The 21,429-nt window shown below is 47.1% G+C and overlaps 1 protein-coding gene across 1 annotated transcript in view; it reads left to right on the top strand.

Annotated features, from left to right (window-relative positions):
* sgsm1a (small G protein signaling modulator 1a) overlaps nucleotides 1–21,429 on the top strand; it is a 197,654-nt gene that overhangs the window by 112,343 nt on the left and 63,882 nt on the right. Inside the window, exons 7-14 of the mRNA XM_063034063.1 lie at nucleotides 1,182–1,327; nucleotides 2,887–3,018; nucleotides 4,875–4,999; nucleotides 8,297–8,364; nucleotides 10,503–10,666; nucleotides 14,778–14,907; nucleotides 15,670–15,808; nucleotides 18,189–18,253. Coding sequence (XP_062890133.1) covers nucleotides 1,182–1,327; nucleotides 2,887–3,018; nucleotides 4,875–4,999; nucleotides 8,297–8,364; nucleotides 10,503–10,666; nucleotides 14,778–14,907; nucleotides 15,670–15,808; nucleotides 18,189–18,253 — 969 coding nt within the window. The remainder of the gene's footprint in view (nucleotides 1–1,181; nucleotides 1,328–2,886; nucleotides 3,019–4,874; nucleotides 5,000–8,296; nucleotides 8,365–10,502; nucleotides 10,667–14,777; nucleotides 14,908–15,669; nucleotides 15,809–18,188; nucleotides 18,254–21,429) is intronic.

Genomic DNA, 21,429 nt, shown 5'->3' with positions numbered 1-21,429 from the left:
TGAGTTCATCCTCCATTTCCTTGTCCCCCATTACTACCTCAACAGTGTCGTTTTCCAGCTGTCCAATATCCACTCTCACCTCTCTTTTACACTTTATCTATCTGAAGAAAGTTTTGCTACCTTCTTTAATATTATTGGCTAGTTTACGTTCACATTCCATCTTCACCTTCTTAATAACTTTTTAGTTGTCTTCTGTTTTAAAAGCTTCCCAATCCTCAGACTTTCCACTAAATTTTGTTCTATTATATACCCTCTCTTTGCATATTTTGCTCTGTTATCAGCCTCCCTTTGCATGGAATCTCACTACACATTGGCTCTATTTGTAAACCAACTAGCTCATCTTCAGCATTATCACTCTGGTTCCCAACACTCTGCCAAGTTAGTTTAAACCAACCCAAACAGCTCTATCAAACCTGTCTGCAAGGATATTGGCCCCCCTCTGGTTCAGGTGTAACCCGTCCCTTTTGTACAGGTCATGCCTTCCTCAGAAGAGATCCCAGTGATCCATAAATCTGAACCCCTGCCCCCTGCACCAGTTCCTCAGCCACGCATTCACCTGCCAGATCATCCTATTTTTATCCCCACTGGCACGTGGCACAGGCAGCAATCCGGAGATTACTACTTCGATGGTGGTCCTGTTTCTCAGCTTTCTACCTAGCTCCCCAAAATCTCTCTTCAGAACCTCCTCACCTTGTGTACCTGTGTCATTGGTGCCAATATGTACGATGACTTTTGGCTGCTCAACCTCACCCTCGAGAATGCCATGGACCCAATCAGAGACACCCCCCGATCCTGGCACCTGGGAGGCAACTTACCCTCCGGGTGTCTCTATCATGCCCACAGAACCTCATCTCTGTCCCTCTGACCATGGAATCTCCTATCAACACTGCATTCTTCGTCACTTCCCCGCTCTTCTGAGCCACAGCCGGAGACCCAGTCACTGTGGCTCCACCCAGGCAGGTCGTTCCCCTTCAATGGTACCTAAAGTTGTATACTTATTATTGAGGGGAATAGCCACAGGTGTATTCTGTACTGGCTGTGCATTTCCCCTCCTTCTCCCAGGTCACCCAGTTACCTGTCTCCTGCAACCTAGGGGTGACTACCTCCCTGTAGTTCCTGCTGTTGTAAAGCTTGAGATAGACATTACCAAGCCCTCACTGTTGCCCCCTCTCTCTCACTAGTTGGGCCTTGTGCCCTCGAGTACACCAAGATGAAGACAGCTGATCATTTCTGGACAGACCCTTCAGCTGACGAGTTGGTCCAGAGGCATCGCATCCACAGCGCGCACTGTCGCCAGGATTCACCAACCAAACGGCCGGCCTTGTGTGTAAGTTCACTTGAAGCTTGCTAGATCCTACCAAGCCCCACCCCAAGTCAGAACAGCCTTTGCAAGGGGAAAGATCGCTGTGCACACAAGAAAACTGTTGGATGTGTTCAGGACAAGCACAACCCCTTCAGACTAGCTGCCTGACACCATTAGTATGTCCCTGTGAAAGCTATGGAAACCAGGACTCTTCATTGGCTTTCACTGATGAGGTAAGGTTGTGCGAGGTACGGCTTTTCTCTTGGAAGTGGCAGAGGAGTATAGGCGAGCTGAAAGAGGTGAAAGATAATGAGAGGCATAGATAGAGTGGTCAGACAGTCCCAGGGCTTTCATAGAGAGAGTGGTCAGACAGTCCCAGGGCTTTCATAGAGAGAGTGGACAGACAGTCCCAGGGCTTTCATACAGAGAGTGGACAGACAGTCCCAGGGCTATCATACAGAGAGAGGGCAGACAGTCCCAGGGCTTTCATACAGAGAGAGGGCAGACAGTCCCAGGGTTTTCATAGAGAAAGTGGACAGACAGCCCCAGGGCTTTCATAGAGAGAGTGGGCAGACAGTCCCAGGGCTTTCATAGAGAGAGAGGGCAGACAGTCCCAGGGCTTTCATAGAGAGAGTGGTCAGACAGCCCCAGGGCTTTCATACAGAGTGGACAGACAGTCCCAGGACTTTCATACAGAGAGAGGGCAGACAGTCCCAGGGCTTTCATACAGAGAGTGGACAGACAGTCCCAGGACTTTCATACAGAGAGGGCAGACAGTCCCAGGGCTTTCATAGAGAGAGAGGGCAGACAGTCCCAAGGCTTTCATAGAGAGAGTGGGCAGACAGTCCCAGGAGTTTCATAGTCAGAGTGGACAGACAGTCCCAGGAGTTTCATAGAGTGAGTGGACAGACAGTCCCAGGGCTTTCCCCAGGGAGGCAATGGCCAATACCATAGTATATCAGTTTAGGATGAGTTGAGAAACGTTTCTGGCAGATTTTAAAGACTGATACACGGGGAGACGTCAAAGACTGATACACTAGGAGGGGTGTGTGCCTGGGGTGGGGATGGAGGCAATACCTTGGGGACATTTAAGAGAGTCTTAGATCGGCACTTGGATGAAAGGAAAATAGGGGGCTAGAGGGTATGTAGGAGAGGAGCGTTAGATTGGCTTCTAAAGGTTGTCACAGCATTTTGGGCCGAAGGGCTGGTACTGTGCTGCTGTCTTCTGTGTGCTATGAAACAAATGTTTGGAGCAGGTCGAGGTGTTGGTGAGCTGTCTTGGCCGAGGCTGCCGTGCTGGTTTCAGTACTCGTGGTTGTTATAAAAGCCCATCAGGTTCAGCCGTACACCTCAGGGAAGGGGATCTGCTGCCGCTCAGTCTGGCCTGTAGCTGATTCATTGATTCAGAATGACCGCATGAAATGGCAGAGGAAACCATTCAGTTCTGGTGCAGTGATGCTTCATTGTGAGTTCTGGTACGGATCACATTCCAGGAACACACAGAAAGACATTGGTTCGATCTGCTTCACAACCCGTTTTCTCCTGCGGTCGTTCACTAACTCGGTCCCCGTTTTTCTCCCCAGATTCAGAAGAGGCATTCGAGTGGCAGCATGGATGACAGGATCTCACTCTCTGCCCGTGACTACGTCGAGTCTCTGCACCAGAATTCCCGAGCGACATTGCTGTATGGCAAAAACAACGTCCTGGTTCAGCCGGTGAGTAACTGCCCTGACGTGGGGTTTTGCCCCAAAGCGTCGACATTTCCTTTCCTCCCACAGATGCTGCCTGACTTGCCGAGTTCTCCAGCAGGCTGCCTGCCAGTGAGGTAACTAGAAATGTGCTCCCCTCTGCATCCCTCGAGGGATGCCTCTGCCTGTGTACGGGGCACAGAGGTTCACACTTCAGCCTTGATCAGACCTGAGCTTGAGTGACAGTCCAGTGAAGCAGTGAGGAAGTACTGAAGGGCTGTTTTCCGGTGAGGCACAACCCTGGCGCTGCCATTACAGACCACCCCTTGCACAGCCACAGACTTGTCTCTGTGTTTATTTTTGCTCTAATGCCTTGTTGTGCTTCATTTTCTTCACTGTTAGTAAGACATAGGAGCAGAATTGGGCCCTCGGCCCATCATTTCTCTTCTGCCATTCTGGCATGGCTGATTTATTATCCCTGTCAACCCCATTCTTTTGCTTTCTCCCAATAACCTTTGACACCCTAACAAATCCAGGATTTATCAAACTCCGCTTTAAATACACCCAATGACTTGACCTTCCCAGCCGCCTGTGGCAATAAATTCCACAGATTCACCACCCTCTGGCTAAAGAAATTCTTCATCTCTGTTCTAAATAGATGTCCCTGTACTCTGACTCTGTGTCCTCTGGTCCTAGACTCCCTCACTATAGGGAACATCCTCTCCACATCCACTCTATCTAGGCCTTTCAGTATTCAATAGGTTTCAGTGAGATCCCCCCTCATTCTTCGAAACTCCAGTGAGTATAGGCCCAGAGCCATCAAATGCTCCTAATACCTTAACCCTTTCATTCCCAGGATTATTCTCGTGAACTTCCTCTGGACCCTTTGCAATGGCAGCACATCCTTCCCTAGATAAGGGGCCTAAAGTTACTCACCTTGTTGAAGTGTTGCATAATTTCTGTTTCTTGTGTTGTCTGCACCTACGTGGCTGTGACGCTGCCACAAACAGGTTTTTCATGGTACCTGAACCTCACCGTACTTGTGCACAAGGCGATAAACTCGACTTGATCCATCGTAAAACCCCATCTGCTCTCTGGATGTGAGAGATTCTTTTGTACTGTTCCAGAGAGCAGCAAGAGCATTTTCCTGGCCGATCTTTCTCCAAACCAGTGTTACTGAAACACTTTCCGTTGGTAGTCACTATGTAGCTGAACTAGCATTCAGAAGACTGAAACATTGATTGGAATTACAGACCGAAACTGAAGCAGAAACATTCAGCAGCTCGGGCAGCTTCTGTGGAGAGGGAAGTAGAATTAGTGAATTTCCTTTGCCAAAGATTTGGCTGCTGCAAATTTCCACAGCTTCTCATCAAAATCCTCTTCACTGACTCAACTCTGTTGGCTTTAATCTTTATTCTATGGTGTGTGTGTGTGTGTGTGTGTTCGATCCACAACATCCACTGTGCATTTCCCTCCATAGGTCCTGCCGTGTTCTTCCACTGTTTTTATGTGCATTGCTGCAGACTTCCAGCATCTACAGCTTCTGGTGTCTCCATGAGGCTACACAGAGGCCTTGAGGATATTGCAGTTACATCGCAAGGAGCACAAGAGTATTATTATGGAATGAGAAATCTGCTTAAGGAAAACATGTATTTATTTCTTCATTAGGAGCTAATGTGGGCTGAACCAGTCCTGAAGTTCTGGGGGATTGTCACTTTATGGTGGGACATGAGAGCTCCTGGGTCTATCCTGCTCTTTTCTGGGACGATTTAACCCATTTTCTCATTGGCCCATGGTATACAGATACTTACGCCCCAGCTTCAGTCCCTATGGGCCCTGCGTGGTCGCTCAGTCCTCCATTTAAAGTTACATTCCTCCTACAGAAAGATGATATGGAGCCCACCCCAGGATACCTCTCACTCCATCAGACAGCAGACACGATGACGTTAAAGTGGACGCCCAACCAGCTGATGAATGGCTCTGTGGGAGACCTGGATTATGAGAAAAGGTAACCTCTCTGTAACGGCTGGGATCATTGTAGACAATGTTTGCTGCATTAGATTAGGAACGTGCCTATTAAGGTCAAAATCTAAGTATTACTCTACCAGCCTGCCTCTGGGCATCATGCTGGCACCATTGTTAGATCCACTGGCTCATGGTTGTACGGACTCAGCACTCAGATCTGGTCCAGACCTCCAGTCTGCATGGAGTTTTCAAGTTCCGCCTGTTTCTTCTGGGTGTTGCATTTTCCTCTGAAATAAGACCATAAGACATGGGAGCACAATTAGGCCGTTCAGCCCATCAAGTCTGCTGTGCCATTCCACCTTAAGACATTTGAGTTTGCCTAGCACTTTTTTCTTAGTAATAGCATTGGCACTCATTCCTGCTCCCTGACAATCACAGACCTCTGACACACTGTTAGTGTTTTCCACAGTGAAGACAGATACAAAGTACCCATTAAGTTCATTTGCCATTTCTTTGTCCCCCATTACTACTTCATCAGCATCATTTTCCAGTGGTCCAATATCAACTCTCACCTCTCTTTTACTCTTCATATAACTGAAAAAGCTTTTGGTATTGAACTTTATATTATTGGCTAGTCTGCCCTCATTTCATCTTTTCCCTTCTTATAGCTTTTTTAGTTGCCTTTTGTCAGATTTTAAAAGCTTCCCAATCATTCAAACATCCCACTCACTTTTGCTACCTTATATGCCCTTTCCTTGGTTTTTAAGCAGTCTTTAACTTCCTTTATCAGCTACTGTTGCCTACCCCTGCCACTTGAGAAATTCTTCCTCTGGTGGACACATCTATCCTGCGCCTTGTGAACTATTCCCAGAAACTTCAGCCATTTCTGCTCTGCCTTCATCACCACCAGTATCCTCCTCTAATCCATCTGGGCAAGCTCCTCTCTCATGCCTCTGTAATTCCCTTTATTCCATTGTGATACTGATACATGTGACTTGTGCTTCTCCCTCTCAAATTGCAATATGAATTCAATCATATTATGATCAGTCTCCTAAGGGTTTCTTTACATTAAGCTCCCTAATAAGATCTGGGTTATTACACAACACCCTATCTAAGATGGCCTTTCCCTGAGTAGGCTCACGCAGAAGCTGCTCTAAAAAGCCATCCCGCAGGCGTTCAACAAATTCCCCCTCTTGTGATCAGACACCAACCTGATTTTCTCAATCCTCTTGCATATTGAAGTCCTCATTACAATTGTGTCATTACCCTTATTACATGCCTTTTCCAGCTCACTTTGCAATCTCAACCCCATTTCTTGGCTGCTATTTGGAGTCCTGTACATGATTCCCATAATACCTGATTACCTCACCTCTGCCTGTTCTCGACGAAGCCCTGTTGAGCCAAAGCCTTACTACTCTACCTCAGACTACTCTGACGATGACTGCTCCCTCAGTGACCACTCCACCAGGCCGTATGGTACTTCTCTTTTATAGAGACTGGCTTCTTAAAGCTCTTGGCCAGACCTGTGCGGAACACTTCCGTTGGATGTGCGTTCTCAAGGATGTGTGGGTTGGTAGGTTAATTAATTACCGTAATTAATCTAGTGTGTAGGTGAGTGATAGAATATGGACCCGGGGTGGCGGGGGGGGGGGAATTAATCAGAATCTGGGAAGGGGTTGGGTGACTCTGTAGCCAGCGACTATCATTCAACTCCTGCCACTGACAAGTTAGCAAATTCCACGTCACATGCTGGTGATAATAGACCTGATTCTGATTCTGCAGGGAGTTTATACATTCTCCCCGTGACCATGGGGAGATTTCCTCCAGGTGCTCTGGTCTCCTCCCATAGTCCACAGATGTCTGGGTTAGTAGGATAATGAGTTACATGGGTGTAATTGGGCCTGTTACTGTGCTGTATCTCTAAATAACTAATTAATTAAAATGGGGTGAGTGTAAATAGTTGCTTGATTAGTGCCGACTCAGTGAGCTGTTGGGCCTGTCCTGTGCTCTCTGGATATATGAATCTATTTCTTTATCTCCCAGTTGGCGCTCCATCAAGTTTACCCCTGAAAAGATCACATACATTGGCTAAAACTCACTCCTGTGCATGGTGGTCAGAGATGGCTGACAGCAGCAACACAGTTTTACTGGGTTTATTGTGCATCTCGTGTCAAAGACCACGTGCTGATGGTTAATATTGACTGGAGGCCGAACCACGTTCTCTTCACTGAAGGATCTGCTGGCTTTTGACACCAGCTCAGCAGCGTCACTGCCCTTTCTGGTAGTGCAAGTTACTCTAATGCAGAGGCTCCCGTCCCTTTTTCTGTGATTTCACCTTTCCCACTAAACAACAACCATTGACCAAGGGGTCCATGGACCAGGTTGGGAACCCCTTCCTTAAAGAAGGTAGAGATACACAGCCAGGAAACAAACAAGAGAGTCCTGCCAAAGGATCTTGGCCTGAAAAGTCAACTACCTTTTCCATAGATGCTGCCTGGCCTGCTGAGTTCCTCCGGCATTTTCTGTGTGAAGCAAGGAAACGGGTTGTTTGTCCCTCTGTGTCCTCGAACCCCTACCATTACCTGAGGGGTCCACGAACCCCAGGTTGGCAACCCCAGCCCTAATGGGATTTGACCTCCAGTTGTCCGAGCTGCATGTCTGGTCCCAGAACCACCAGATTCCTGTCCGGATCTGCAGGACTGAAATCCCACTGGGTCATTTACCTTGTCTATCCTTCGATTATCCTTCGAGGGAAGGTGGTCCCTCCACTGACAAGGAAAGCTGTGAAAGGAGTGAATAGAGTTATAGAGTTACATACGACATACAACACACAACACAGGAACAGGCCCTTCTAATCTGCATTGATATGCTTTCCTTCCAAGCCCCATCTACCCACATCCAGACCATAGTCCTCCATATCCTTCTCATCCATGTATCTATCCAACCTTCTCCTAAAAGTTGAAATGCACCACTTTCACTGGCAGCTGATTTCACACTCTCACCGCCCTCTGGGTGAAGAAGATCCCCCTCAGACACCCCTTAAACGTTTCACTTTTCACACTAAACAATGACCTCGAACTGTAGTCTCACCCAACCTGGCGTGCATTTACCCTGCCTATACCCCTCATAATGAATGGAAGACACATGGTAAGTTCATTGGAGCTTGGTTACATGATGAAGTTATACACTGGACCAGATCAATATTAGAAATGAACTGAGAGACATGCCAGTGTGTCATACCAAGGCAAAAGCTGGTCTAGTTGGTTCAAAGAGTGGGAAATGTATGTGTGCTGGGAAATATTGCTGGGTGATCTGCATGAGGTTTGATCTTGTTTTCCAGCGTGTACTGGGACTATGCCATGAACATCCGCCTGGAGGAGATTGTTTACCTTCACTGTCACCAGCAGAGTAAGAAGAAAAGGATTTCTTGCTTGCATGTCATACCTCTCACTCCATTGCACAACTCTCGGGCACATGCATGCCACCCTGATCCACGAGCCAAAATTACTATTAACAATAAATTTACTGAAGCTCAGACGACCATTCGAAGTCCAACCACGGGCAGATCTGTGTGCGGACTGAGAAGTGGGATTAACCTAAAGTTTATGTGGGCTGGCACGACATGTTACCAGGTTGATCATCTAGAGAAAACGAGTTCTAATCCCAGCATGGCAGGGATTGATCAAACAAACTTAAATGAGTTCTGATCCCATTGGAATAGCCCAAGAGTTTGACTTCTCCGGTCTGTAAAAATTAAATTATGGTACTAGGTGAAATGATCACAAGACAGGTAACAGATAGTCAAAGAAATCCTTGCTGAAGCAGTTTAGGGAAGATTACCCAAATCTGATGCTGCTTAAATTTCCAGTCCCATATTTCACCATTTCTGTAGTTTAATTTCACATCTTCTTGATGCCTGGAGAAGCCCAAGGGTCTGGTCATTATGAGTCAACCACCTCAGGGTTTATTGTTGGTTGTGGGCTTGTTGGCAGTGCGAGTCTTTATTGTCCCTTTTCCGACTTTGGGAGGGGGTGACGAGCCAACGCCTTCAAGCACTGCAGTCCATGTGGTGGGAGAGTCGCTTTCCTCTACTTGTCCCCCAACACCTTGTTTCCCTTCATATCCAAAAATGAATGCATCTCTGGCTGAGTAAGCCAGTCGACTTTTCCAGCTCGCTCTGAGGGCGCCTCCTCCTTCTCAAGGGCGGTGAACAATGAGCAATAAATACTGTCCACAATCTCTCAGTGAATTGGAAAATAAATCAGATGATCTTCCACAGACCATAAACCTTCTAACGTCACTGTACGTGATGCAGGTTGCAAATGCAGCAAAATCAGCAAGGAATTTATCTTCACCTTGAAACGGAAACGCCTATTGCCAAGTTTGTGTCTTTACACCAGTTCATCCTAAAGACTGAGGCACCAAGTTACTTTCTAACACTGGTCCCCACTGCTGCCCTCTGGACAATACTGCAGCAGAACTAAGCCATTTATCTCCATCTTTATCTCCATTTACTTTGACCATAGAACAGTACCCTTTGGCCCGCATGTAGGGGGTAACTATGATGCTAATCCGATCAAGCCCGTAGCCCGTCTGTCTGAATGTGGTCTATATCCCTCCATCCTTAACCCCTTCATGTACCTGCCTCTAAACATAGCTGTCATATCTATTTCCACTTCTTTCCCTGGTAGCATAATCCAGGCACCTGTGACTCTGTAAAACCTGTCCTTCCTAAATCTCCCTATCACCTGAACCCTGTGTCCTCTGCTATATGTACCTGGGAAAAGACTCTAGTCATCTGCTCTGTCATACCTTTTAGAACTTTATAAACTTCTAATAGGTTTCCCTCAGTTCCTGACACCACTGAGTAAACAATCCAAAATGTCCTGTCTCTAATATGTAAAATATTGTATGGCGTAGTAGTGTACAACATCTTACAATACCAGCGTTCTCTATTCAGTTCCACCACTGCCTGTCAGGAGTTTGTACAATCTCCCCATGACCGCGTGGGTTTCCTCTGGGTGCTCCAAAGATGTATTGGTTGATAGGTTAATTGGTCACTGTAAATTGCCCAGTGATTGTGGTAGGGTTAAATCCAGGGTTGCTGGACGGTACGGCTCAATGGGCTGGAAGGGCCTATTCCACACTGTATCTCAATAAATTTAAAAAAATATCTAATACTCTTTAATCCAGACAACATCTTGGTCAGCTTCCTCTGCATGAAGTCCAAGCCTCCTCATCCTTCCTGTAATATGGTGACCAGACCCAGACACAAAATCCAAATACAGCCTAACCAGAGTTTTATATGTCAATAACATGATTTCCTGACTTACGTACACTAAATCTATTTGTAGCCCATTCTCAGTCCTCACCTTCACTCAGAGCTTCTCAGAATCATTTGAGATGCAGCTAACAACAGCCTTAGAGAGTACTTCCAGCTAGGCCAGCTATTGGCCAAAGAGCCTGAAATGTTAATGGCCACCCAATACGGTAGTGTGCCAGTTCTGGTGGTAATGCTTTGGTTTCATTCTCCCTTATATCCACAGTTGACAGTGGTGGTACAGTGGTCCTGGTGAGTCAAGATGGCATTCAGAGACCTCCGCTCCGCTTTCCCAAGGGAGGACATCTTCTGGCATTCCTCTCCTGTCTTGAGAACGGCCTCTTGCCTCGTGGGCAGCTGGATCCTCCTTTGTGGTCACAGCGAGGGAAGGTAAAGAGAGGTTCCTCACACTGACATTCTTGATGTGAAACAGTGGTTTAAAGGTATATACTTGAAACGCTGGAAACACTCAGCAGGTCAGGCAGCCTCTGTGGTAGCAGGAAGTGTCAGGGTTGTTGAGATGTTGTTGATGAGGCTATCCCGTGTTCCCCTCTCTAATTGCCCCCATTAACCTATCAACCAGAGGTTTCACCAACAGCTTAACCCTCCCTGCCATGTTCAGAGCAACTTAAACAAAGCTTACTTTCTCTTTCCGAGTTCTACTGAAGGGCTTCAGAGCTGTATTGTTTGTTTACTTGTTTATTATTTGTGGGTTCTTACAGTACCAGCGTTCTGTGTTCAATTCCGCCGCTGCCTGTCTGCGGTTTGTACGTTCTCCCCGTGACCATGTGGGTTTCCTCCAGGTGTTTACACAGTTTGTCGTCTTTTGCACATTGGTTGTTCATCAGTCTTTGTGTGTCCCTTTTCATTAATTCTCTTGTATTTCTTTGTTCTAATGTGAATGCCTGCAAGAAAATGAACCTCAGGGTAGTAAATGGTGACATGTACGCACCTGATAATAAATTTAATTTGACTTTACTTTGAAGCATTGGTCCCTTTCCCATAGACAGAACCTGATCTGATGACTGTTCGCACCACTTTAGGAGATTTCCAGCCTCTGGTAATCTTAATGATTTTAATTTATTTAAGGTCTTGGTTATAAGTTTGAACAGAATGGCCATCCCTGGAAGAGGACTAGAATACAGGAGCATGGAAGTACTGTTGAGGCCTCCTCTGCATCGGTGAGACCTGTTGTAAATTGGGGGACTGCTTCACTGAGCCCCTCCACTCCATCCACCAAAAGCCCACTCTCCTCTCCGATCAGATTTGTTCCTCTCCAGCCCAACCTAGCTTCACCAACCACCTTCTAGCTATCCTTCCCCCCACCCCCCCCCCACTTTTTTATTCTGGCATCTTTCTCCTTCCTTTCGAGTCCTGATGAAGGGTCAACTGTTTATTCATTTCCAGAGATGCTGCCTGACCTGAGTTCCTCCAGCATTTTGTGTGTGTTACTTTGGATTTCCGGCATCTGCAGACTTTCTTGTGTTCAGACAATTTGGAATATTGGGCTGGTCCTGGAGAGAATGAAAGGCTTAAGATTTGAGGAAGGTGTCGCTTTTGGGCACGTACTCGATGGAAGGTAGCTGGCCGGTGGTGCAGTGCATTCCACACTGGACTTTCAGGCGAGTGGTCCCAGGTTCAGTTCCTGCCAGCTCCTTGCACACTTTCTATCCGTGCTGGATGGAGCATCAAGCTAGCAACTTGGCCTCGTAAAAAAACGGACAGAAATGCTAAAAAAAAAATGGCATGGTTGCTGGCCCGATGCACCACAAGGCATGGAAAGGAACAACGACCCAATGGAGAGGATGTTTCCGTTAGTAAGAGGGTCTAGGATCTGACGCACAGTCTCGGAATAAAAGGAGATATGAAAGAGATTTTTACAGCTATGGGCTGTAGAGGCCAAGCCATTGCTCGATTCTTGATTGGTAAGGATGATAGACAGAAGGCAGGAGAATAGAGTTAAAAATAAGAAGTTATGTCTGAATGGCAGATTTGGCTTGAAGGGTTAAATGGTATTTTGTCATTTTAGAATTGTAGCTTTCAATAATCTCATGTAAGTCTGTTTAGATTAGACTAGAGGGATCCCAGTAGATGAAGAAGCTTGAAACAGCCACACTACCATTGGGAATGTCGGTTTTATTAGGAAATAGTTTGGAAACAGTGTTGCTTTCCATGGGGCTGAACCTTTCTAATCTCAGGAGTGCTGAACTGTCAGAGAGCAGAATACTGCCAGTGAAAGTGATGGTGCTGTGGACAAACTTCACCTGGGTGTGGGGACTGTCCAAGTACCGTTCACATCTACCCAGGTTCTAGAGTTGAGGAAGTAGAATTTCCCTGCACTGACACCCTGCACCTGCAAAGTCGAATCTATGGTAACAAAAGTCTGTAACATGTTTTCAGACTGTTTGCTCTTTTAACGTGATGCTAAGGACGGGTGCAGATGCCGTTACCCTCAAGGCAGAGGGAATTGGGTTCTTCTACACCGCAGCACAGTCACGAGGAAGCTTGCACTTTGTGGGCCAGCACGTTGGCATAAAGCTTTACAGCTTCAGCTTTAAGATCGGGTTTCAATTGCCGCCACTGTCTGTAAGGTGTTTGTATATTCCAGTTTCCTCCCACAGTCCAAAAAATACGTATGGGTAAGGAATAGTAAGTTGTGGGCATGCTGTGTTGGTAGTGGTAACTCGTGTGAACTGCACAGTCTTGGACTGTGTTAGTCGTTGACACAAAAGACAAATTTTACTGTGTTGATGTACGTGTGACAAATAAAGCTAAGCTACTTTAAATCTTTAACCTACGAGAGATTGACCGAAGATGACATGACTAGCTGATACCCTCTCCAGTCATGGTGACGTAAGCTGATCTTTGCCTCATCCAACAGAAAATGCTGGAGGAACTCAGCAGGCCAGGCAGCATCTATGGAAAAGAGTACAGTCGACATTTCAGGCTGAGACCCTTCTGCAGGACTGAGTTCTCCCAGCATTTTGGGTGTGTTGCTCGGATTTCCAGCATCTGCTAATTTTCTCTTGTTCGTGCTTTGCCTCACCCAGTCTGCATTGACCATAAAACACCCATTAAACCACACCTACGTTTCCTTGCCCCACTCCTATCCACCAACAACCACTCCCCACCCTGTGCCCACACTCTACCTCTCCCTCACACACTGCAAGCAATTTACACTGATTGTTGTAACCACCACTGGCCAATTCATTAAAGTAGATTAGATGTGGAATCAATGACCAACACAATCCAGAGATGTGCTGGGGGGTGAGGGGGGGTGGGTGGTCAGCCAGCAAGTGTCACCTCACTTCTGGTGAGCTTGCCCACAACTTACTAACCCCAACCTGTGCACCTTTGGTATGAGGGAGGAGGCTAGACGGGGTGCATTCATGCATTCATGGGGTGAACGTGCAAACTCCAGTGTAGCTCGATGGTACAGCTGGCACTGCAAAGCCTTACACTGATCACCTCAAAACTGTCCCTCCCCTCTGACCCTCTCTATGTCTCCATGTGTGTAGGATGTAGGAAGAAATCCAATTTGACATGCGTTTTCCTGAAACCTTTTCTCTCAGATGCTTATCAACTTGTTCCAACACCCACCCAGCAACTTGCCCACCTCAATTCTCCTATCATCCACCTACACCAGTTAACCTACCAAACGGCACATCTCTGGTATGTAGGAAGAAACTAGAGCACTATAGGAAAAGCCATGCACTCACGGGGAGAACAAGAAGACTCCACACAGTAAGCGCATGGAATTAGGATTCCAGCCTGCTAAATTTGTATCACTACATTAACATTTACTGTATAATATGGAAAGGAGCTGAAAATTCTGAAAATATTCAAATTGTCCAGCAGCATCTGTAAGGAGATAATATTTCAGGTCAGTAACCATTAGTTGCAGAATGCCATCATCATCCAGGTTCTGTGATTTGTTAAAGATTTAAAGGTGAGTTTTATCTGTCACGTGTATGTCGAAACACACAATGAAATGTATCGTTTGCGTCAATGGCCAACACAGTCTGAGGATGCGCTGGGGGCGGCCCGCAAGTGTCACCACGCTTATGGCACCAACTTAGCACGGCCACAACTTACTAACCCTAACCCACATGGCTTTGGACTGTGGGAGGGAACCAGAGCACCCAGAGGAAACCTGTCCGCAACGAGGAGAACATGCAAACTCCTTACAGGCGGCTGTGGGAATTGAACCACAGACTTACAGCATTACCCTCTCTGCTATGATACTGTGCTGCCCTCTGTTAAATACCCTTCCATGCATATTCGGAGTTAGCAATAAGGAATTCATTGTGTGCATTATTACCTTTTGAACCAATACAAGCTATTGTGTACATTTGCAGATTTAGGACTTTTATTCCCCTTTGTGTATAAAGGGAATTTAATGAAGAATATTGCAAATGTTGCTGAACTGTAGACTGGTCACTTCAAAAGCTCAGGCTGGCTTAGTTGGTCCAGTGGCACCTTTCTGTACTTTCGGTTCCAGGGCAAGGTCTTCCCAAAGTTGCGGAAAAGAAGCCCCCCGGGATCTGCCGAGTCCAACTCTGACAAGGAGGAGGAGGAGGCGACAGACTACGTTTTCAGAATCATCTTCCCAGGCACCAACCCCGAGATTGGTAAGTTATCACCAGGTGTGCCAGTCCCAAAGAGTCTGGTATTAGGTGGGTGAGGTATGAGTTGTTGGACTGCTGCTCACTGCTGGTATTCTTCCTGCAGGAATGTGGTGTCTTTGGAACTAGACTGGTGTGGTCTCAAGTAACTGACGTCCAGGTCTGCTCAGAAGGAGGGTTCTTGCAAAGATGAGTTAGCCATTTCAGCCCAAAAGACCATATTCTATAACGTGGCTTATGAAGACAAGTGTTCTCAACCAGCGTATCTAGATCATAAGACATAGGAGCAGAATTAAGCCATCTGGCCCATCAAATCTGCTTTGCCATTCAATCATGGGCTGATTTATTATCTCTCTCAACCCCATGCTCCTGCAGTCTCCCCGTAGCCGTAACCTTTGACTAATTAATTAAGTACCTACTAATAATTCTGAGAAAGTGAGTTGTTGAGCCGTTGAAAGTGAGTCAGCTTGTGGAAATAGTTCAGTGTTGAGGAGAGTGAAGTTACTCTGGTGGTTGAAGGGTAGTAACTGTTCTGGAAGTTGGTGGAGTGGGACCTGAGGCTCCTGTTCCTCCTTCCCAGTGACAACAGCAAGAAGAGAGCATGGCCTGGATATTGCGCTTCCTTGATGCTGGATGCTGCTTTCCTGTGGCAGCCCATGATCACGCTGTTCCCAGTGTTGCATGCATCCTCTTCCTTGTGCTCGGTTGGTTCACTCCCTGGAGGCTGGCGGCTGGCGGCTTACGCTTGGTTCTTGTGTCTGGTTGCAGTACCGCAGGACTTGATGGACGTTCAGGGGGGCGGCATCCCTCTCATGTGGCAGCCGAATGTCCGGAAGTCCTCCTGCTCCTCGTGCTCCCAGAGCGGCTCGTCCGACGGCGGGCCATCCAATGGCTGCAATCACGAGAGGTACGGTGGGGAATGGAAAGTGTGGGGGGCTGGGGATGGGGTTGAATAGTAATGTTATAGATGGAATTCTCCACTGCTTGAGGGAACACCTGCACAGCTTCTTCGAAAGGTCTAGAAAAACTGGCCAGCATCTGTCTGGCTAGAGAGACAGCCCTTCGAGCTTGCACTGCCCAGTTACACTTGTACGACCAACTAACCTGTTATTTCCATTCATCTTTGGAATGTGGGAGGAAGGAGAAGGTACAGACTCCTTACAGATAGCGACAGGAATTGAACCTGAGTCGTTACACTAACTGTTACACTGGCGTGCCGCCCCTATAAAACAAGACATTAAATCCCACCTTGATGTAAAGCTTTGACCCAAAACGCTAACAGCTCTCCCCCTACCCACTCACACGTCCCCAACCCTGAGGTTGCCTCAGCAGATTGTTGCTAACCTTGCATCCTAAATGTATCATTCAGTGGTAGCACAGAGTGGTTAAGGTGGCCCTTCGCCCCTAGATCTATCTCACCTCCCAGCAGAGTGAGTCAAATACTTCCATTCCCCATCAGCACTGCAAATTATTCTCTCCCCATGTGCTTCTCCAATTCCCCTTCGAAGGCCCTGATTGACTTCTTCGATTCTTCCACTCCAGGGAGAGTTTGCAGTGGCCAACCAGAAATGTTGGGATGGCAGAGGAAACCGGAGCACCCGGAGGAAATCCCTCATGGCCACAGGGAGAATGTGCAGCCTCACACAGACAGTACCACTGTCACTGAGAGGCAGCAGCTCTTCCAGCCTTGACACTGGCGCACGCTGTGCAGTTAGCTCTGTCTCTGAGTGCAGTGTGTCGTGAATCACAAGGACACGTTTGTTCAGGACACTTTGGCTCGCTCGGCCAATGTCAGGCTATAAAACGATGGGTGGGGTGAGGGTGTTGAAGGATTGTTGAAGTCTTAGCCTGAACCTCATTTTAAGTTCAAATGCCAAAGTAAATTTATTATCAAAGTAGGTATAAGTTACCATGAACTACCTCATGATTCATTTTCTTACAGCATTTACAGGATAAATGTTGGCACGTGGCCAAGTAGCTAAGGCATTTGTCTAGTGATCTGAAGGTTGCTAGTTCGAGCCTTGGCTGAGGCAGCGCGTTGTGTCCTTGAGCAAGGCACTTAACCACACATTGCTCTGCGACGACACCGGTGCCAAGCTGTATGGGTCCTAGTGCCCTTCCCTTGGACAGCATCGGTGGTATGGAGAGGGGAGACTTGCAGCATGGGCAACTGCTGGTCTTCCATACAACCTTACCCAGGCCTGCGCCCTGGAAACTTTTCAAGGCGCAATCCATGGTCTCATGAGACTAACAGATGCCTATAATTACAGGGTAAATGAAACACAATAGAATTTTATGAAAAACTGTGCGTAAACAGACAAAGTCTGACAAACAGAATGGAAAAAGTAGGCATACTGGGCAAATAAAAGTAATACTGAGATCATGACTTGTAAAGGGTCCGTGAAAGTGAGTCTGTAGGTAGTAGAATCAGTTCAGAGCAGTGGTGAGTGAACCTACCCTATCCACACCGGGTCAAGACCCTGATGGTTTCAGGGTAACACTACTGAACTTGCTGGTGTGAGACCCTAGGCTTCTGTACCTCCTGTCCAATGGTGGCAGTGAGAAGAGTGGTTTTGTACTGATACAAGCCATGATGCTGTCTGCCCCTTCGATGTGATGATGCTTTTTCCAGTTCATGGGTTTAGTCAAAGTAAATTTATTACCAAATTACAAATATATCACCATGGGATTCATTTTCTTGCAGACATTTATGGTAAAATAAAGAAACACAATGGAATTTATGAAAAACTACATAAACAAAGACTGACAAACAACCAGTGTGCTAAAGAAGACAAACTGTGCAAATAAAAACAAATAATACTGAGAAGACGAGTTGTAGAGTTCTTGAAAATAAGTCTGTAGGTTGTGGAATCTGTTCAGAGTAGTGGTGAGTGAAGTTATCCACACTGGTTCAAGAGCCTGATGGTTGTAGGGTAATAACTGTTCCCAAAACTAGTTGTGTGGGATCTAAGGCTCCTGTAATTAGCCCGAAGAGAACTCAGCCTGGATGGTGGGGGCTTTGATGATGGATGCTGCTTTCTTGTGCCAGCACTCCTTGTGGATGTACTCAATGGTGGGGAGAGCTTTGCCTGTATTGGACGTGGCAGTATCCACCACTTCCTACAGACTTCTCTGTTCCTGGGAAATCCATTCCAGGCCATGATACAACCAGTCAGGATATTCTCCACTGTGCATCTATAGAGGTTCAAGGTGACATGCCGAAACTTGTAAGAAAGTAGAGGCAAACAAAGTAGAGTTGCTGTGATCTTTCTCCATTTTCCCACCAGGACACCTCTGAAGATGCTTTGCGACAACATGAAGTACCAGATCCTCTCCAGAGCATTCTATGGATGTATGTTCAAAGTTATCAAAGTACATATATGTCAACTTATAAAACCCTGGGATTCACTGTCCTGTGGGCATACTCAATAAATCCATAATAGAATAATAACCTTAACAGAATCAATGAAAGACCGCCCAACTTGGGTGTTCAATCAATGTGCAAAAGATGACTAACTGTGCAAATACAAAAAGAAAGAAATAATTATAAAAATAAATAAGCAATAACTATCGAGAACATAAGATGGCCTTGAAAGTGAGTCCATAGATTGTGGGAACATTTCAATGATGGGGCAGGTGAAGTTGAGTGAAGTTATCCCCTCTGGTTCAGGACCCTGATAGCTGAGGGGTAGTAATTGTTCGTGAACCTGGTGGTGTGAGTCCTGAGGCTCCTGTACCTTCTTCCTGATGGCAGCAGTGAGAAGAGAGCATGTCTTGGGTGGTGGGGGTCCCTAACGATGGATGCTGTTTCTTTACGACAGCGCTCCATGTAGATGTGCTCATTGGTGGGGAGGGCTGGTACGTACTTGGGTAGTGGGGGCCCCTGATGATGGACGCTGCTTTGATGTCCTTCCTTGAGTTCAGTGCATTGAGCTCCCAGTTCTGTCACTCTGTCTTTCAGTTTGCAAAGCAACGTCCTGTTTTCCAGTTATTTTGGCCTTTTCCACAAGGAAATTAACTGGATTCCTCTGCCTAGCGGAATTTGTCCTCACTCTCAATAATTTCTCCTTCGGCTCCTCCCACTTCTTTGACATGGGTACCATCTCTGCCTGCATTTTTGTCGGCTACATGGAATAGTCTTATGTTCCAAGCCTATTCTGCACCCATGTGGATCTCATCAACTTCGTCAACTTTGTCTCCCCTTCCACCCTGCCCTGAAATTTACCTGGTCCATTTCCAACACCTCCCTCCATTTCTCGATCTCTCTGTCTGACTGTGGAGGCAGCTTGTCTCCTGATATCTATTATAAACCCATGGACTCTCTCAGCTACCTGGACAATACCTCTACCCACTCCATTACTTGTAAAAACGCCATCCCCTTCTCTCAACTCCTCTGTCTCCACTGCATCTGCTCTCAGGATGAGGCTTTTCATTCCAGAACTAAGGAGATGTCCTCCTTCTTCAAAGGAAGGGGCTTCCCTTCCTCCACCATCAGTGCTGCCCTCAACTGTATCTCTTCCATCTTCTATTTCGCACACATCTCTCACCCTGTACTCCCACCACCCCACCAGGGATAGGGTTCCTCTTGTTTTCACCTACCAATCCACCAACCTCCCTGTCCAGCATATAATTAGAAAACCTACAGCACAATACAGGCCCTTCGTCCCACAAAGCTGTGCCGAACATGTCCTTACCCTAGTACTACCTAGGCTTACCCATAGCCCTCTATTCGTCTAAGCTCCATGTACCTATCCAGGAGTCTCTTAAAAGACCCTATCATTTCCACCTCCACCACTGCCACTGGCAGCCCATTCCACGCACTCACCACTTCCTGCGTAAAAAAACTTGCCCCTGACATCTCCTGTGTACCTAGTTCCAAGCACCTTAAAACTATGCCCGCTCATGCTAGCCATTTCAGCCCTGGGAAGAAGCCTTTGACTATCCACATGATCAATGCCTCTCATTATTTTGTACACCTCTATCAGGTCACCTCTCATCCTCCGTCGCTCCAAGGCAAAAAGGCCGAGTTCACTCAACCTGTTTTCATAAGGTATGCTCCCCAATCTAGGCAACATCCTTGTAAATATCCTCTGCACCCTTTCTATGGTTTCCACATCCTTCCTGCAGTGAGGCAACCAGAATTGAGCACAGTACTCCAAGTGGGGTCTGACCAGGGTCCTATATAGCTGCAACATTACCTCTTGGCTCTTAAACTCAGTCCCACGATTGATGAAGGGCAATGCACCGTATGCCTTTGTAACCACAGAGTCAACCTGCGTAGCAGTTTTGAGTGTCCTATGGACTCGGACCCCAAGATCCCTCTGATCCTCCATTCTGCCATCATATTTGACCTACCATTCTCCATAACTTCTGTCATCTCCAACTGAATCCCACCACCAAGCACATCTTTCCCTCACCCACTTTCTACTACACAGGGATTGCTCCCTATGTGACTCCCTCGTCCATTCATCCCTCCCCACTGATCTTCCTCCTGGCAGTTATCCTTGCAAACAGAACAAGTGCTATACCTGCCCCAACACCTCCTCCCTCACTACCATTCAGGGTCTCAAACAGTCCTTCCGGGTGAGGCGGCACTTCACTTGCGAGTCTGTTGGGGTCATCTACTGTATCTGGTGCTCCCTGTGTGGCCTCCTGTATATCGGTGAGACCCGATGTAGATTGGGAGTCTGCTTTGCCGAGCACTGACCACCCATTTTAATTCCACATCCTATTCCCATTCCGATATGTCAGTCCATGGCCTCCTCTACTTCCGCGATGAGGCCACACTCAGGTTGGAGGAGCAACATCTTATATTCCATCTGGGTAGCCTCCAACCACATGGCATGAACATTGATTTCTCGAACTTGTGGTAATGCCCCCCCCCCCACTCACCATTCCCTTTTCCCTCTCACACCTTCTCTTACCCGCCCATCACCTCCCTCTGGTGCCCCACCCGCTTCCCTTTCATGGCTTTCTGCCCTCTGCTATCAGATTCCCCCTTCTCCAGCCCTGTAGCTCTTTCACCAATCGACTTCCCAGCCCTTTACTTCACCCCTCTGCCTCTGCTGGTTTCACCTATCCCCTACTATCTGGTATTTCTCTGACCTTTTTACTCTGACTTCTCATCTTTTTTCTCCAGTCCTGATGAAAGGTCTCGGCCTGAGCCGCCGACTGTTGACTCTTTTCCATAGGCGCTGCCTGGCCTGTTGATTTCTTCCGACGTTTTGTGTGTGTTGCTTGGATGCGAAGAGTTTTTGCAAGTAAGGGTTGGCACAGTGCTGCAGTGAGCAGAGCTGCTGCCTTATAGCTCCAGCGACCCGATTCAATCCTGTGCAATCAAGTCGGAGAGTTAATTTCTCCCACATATCAAGGACGTGCGGATTGGTGGGTGGATTAATTTCTTCCATGTTACCAGGGATGTCGGGGTCGGAGGGTTAATTTCTCCCACATTACCAGGGACATGGGGGGGTCAGAAGGTGAATTTCTCCCACATTACCAGGGATGTGGGGGCTAGAGGGTTAATTTCTC

The sequence above is a fragment of the Mobula hypostoma genome, chromosome 27 (assembly GCF_963921235.1).
Source record: "Mobula hypostoma chromosome 27, sMobHyp1.1, whole genome shotgun sequence".
NCBI lineage: Eukaryota > Metazoa > Chordata > Chondrichthyes > Myliobatiformes > Myliobatidae > Mobula > Mobula hypostoma.
Note: the sequence above shows the minus strand (reverse complement) of the source record. Positions and strands in the feature narration are given on the sequence as shown.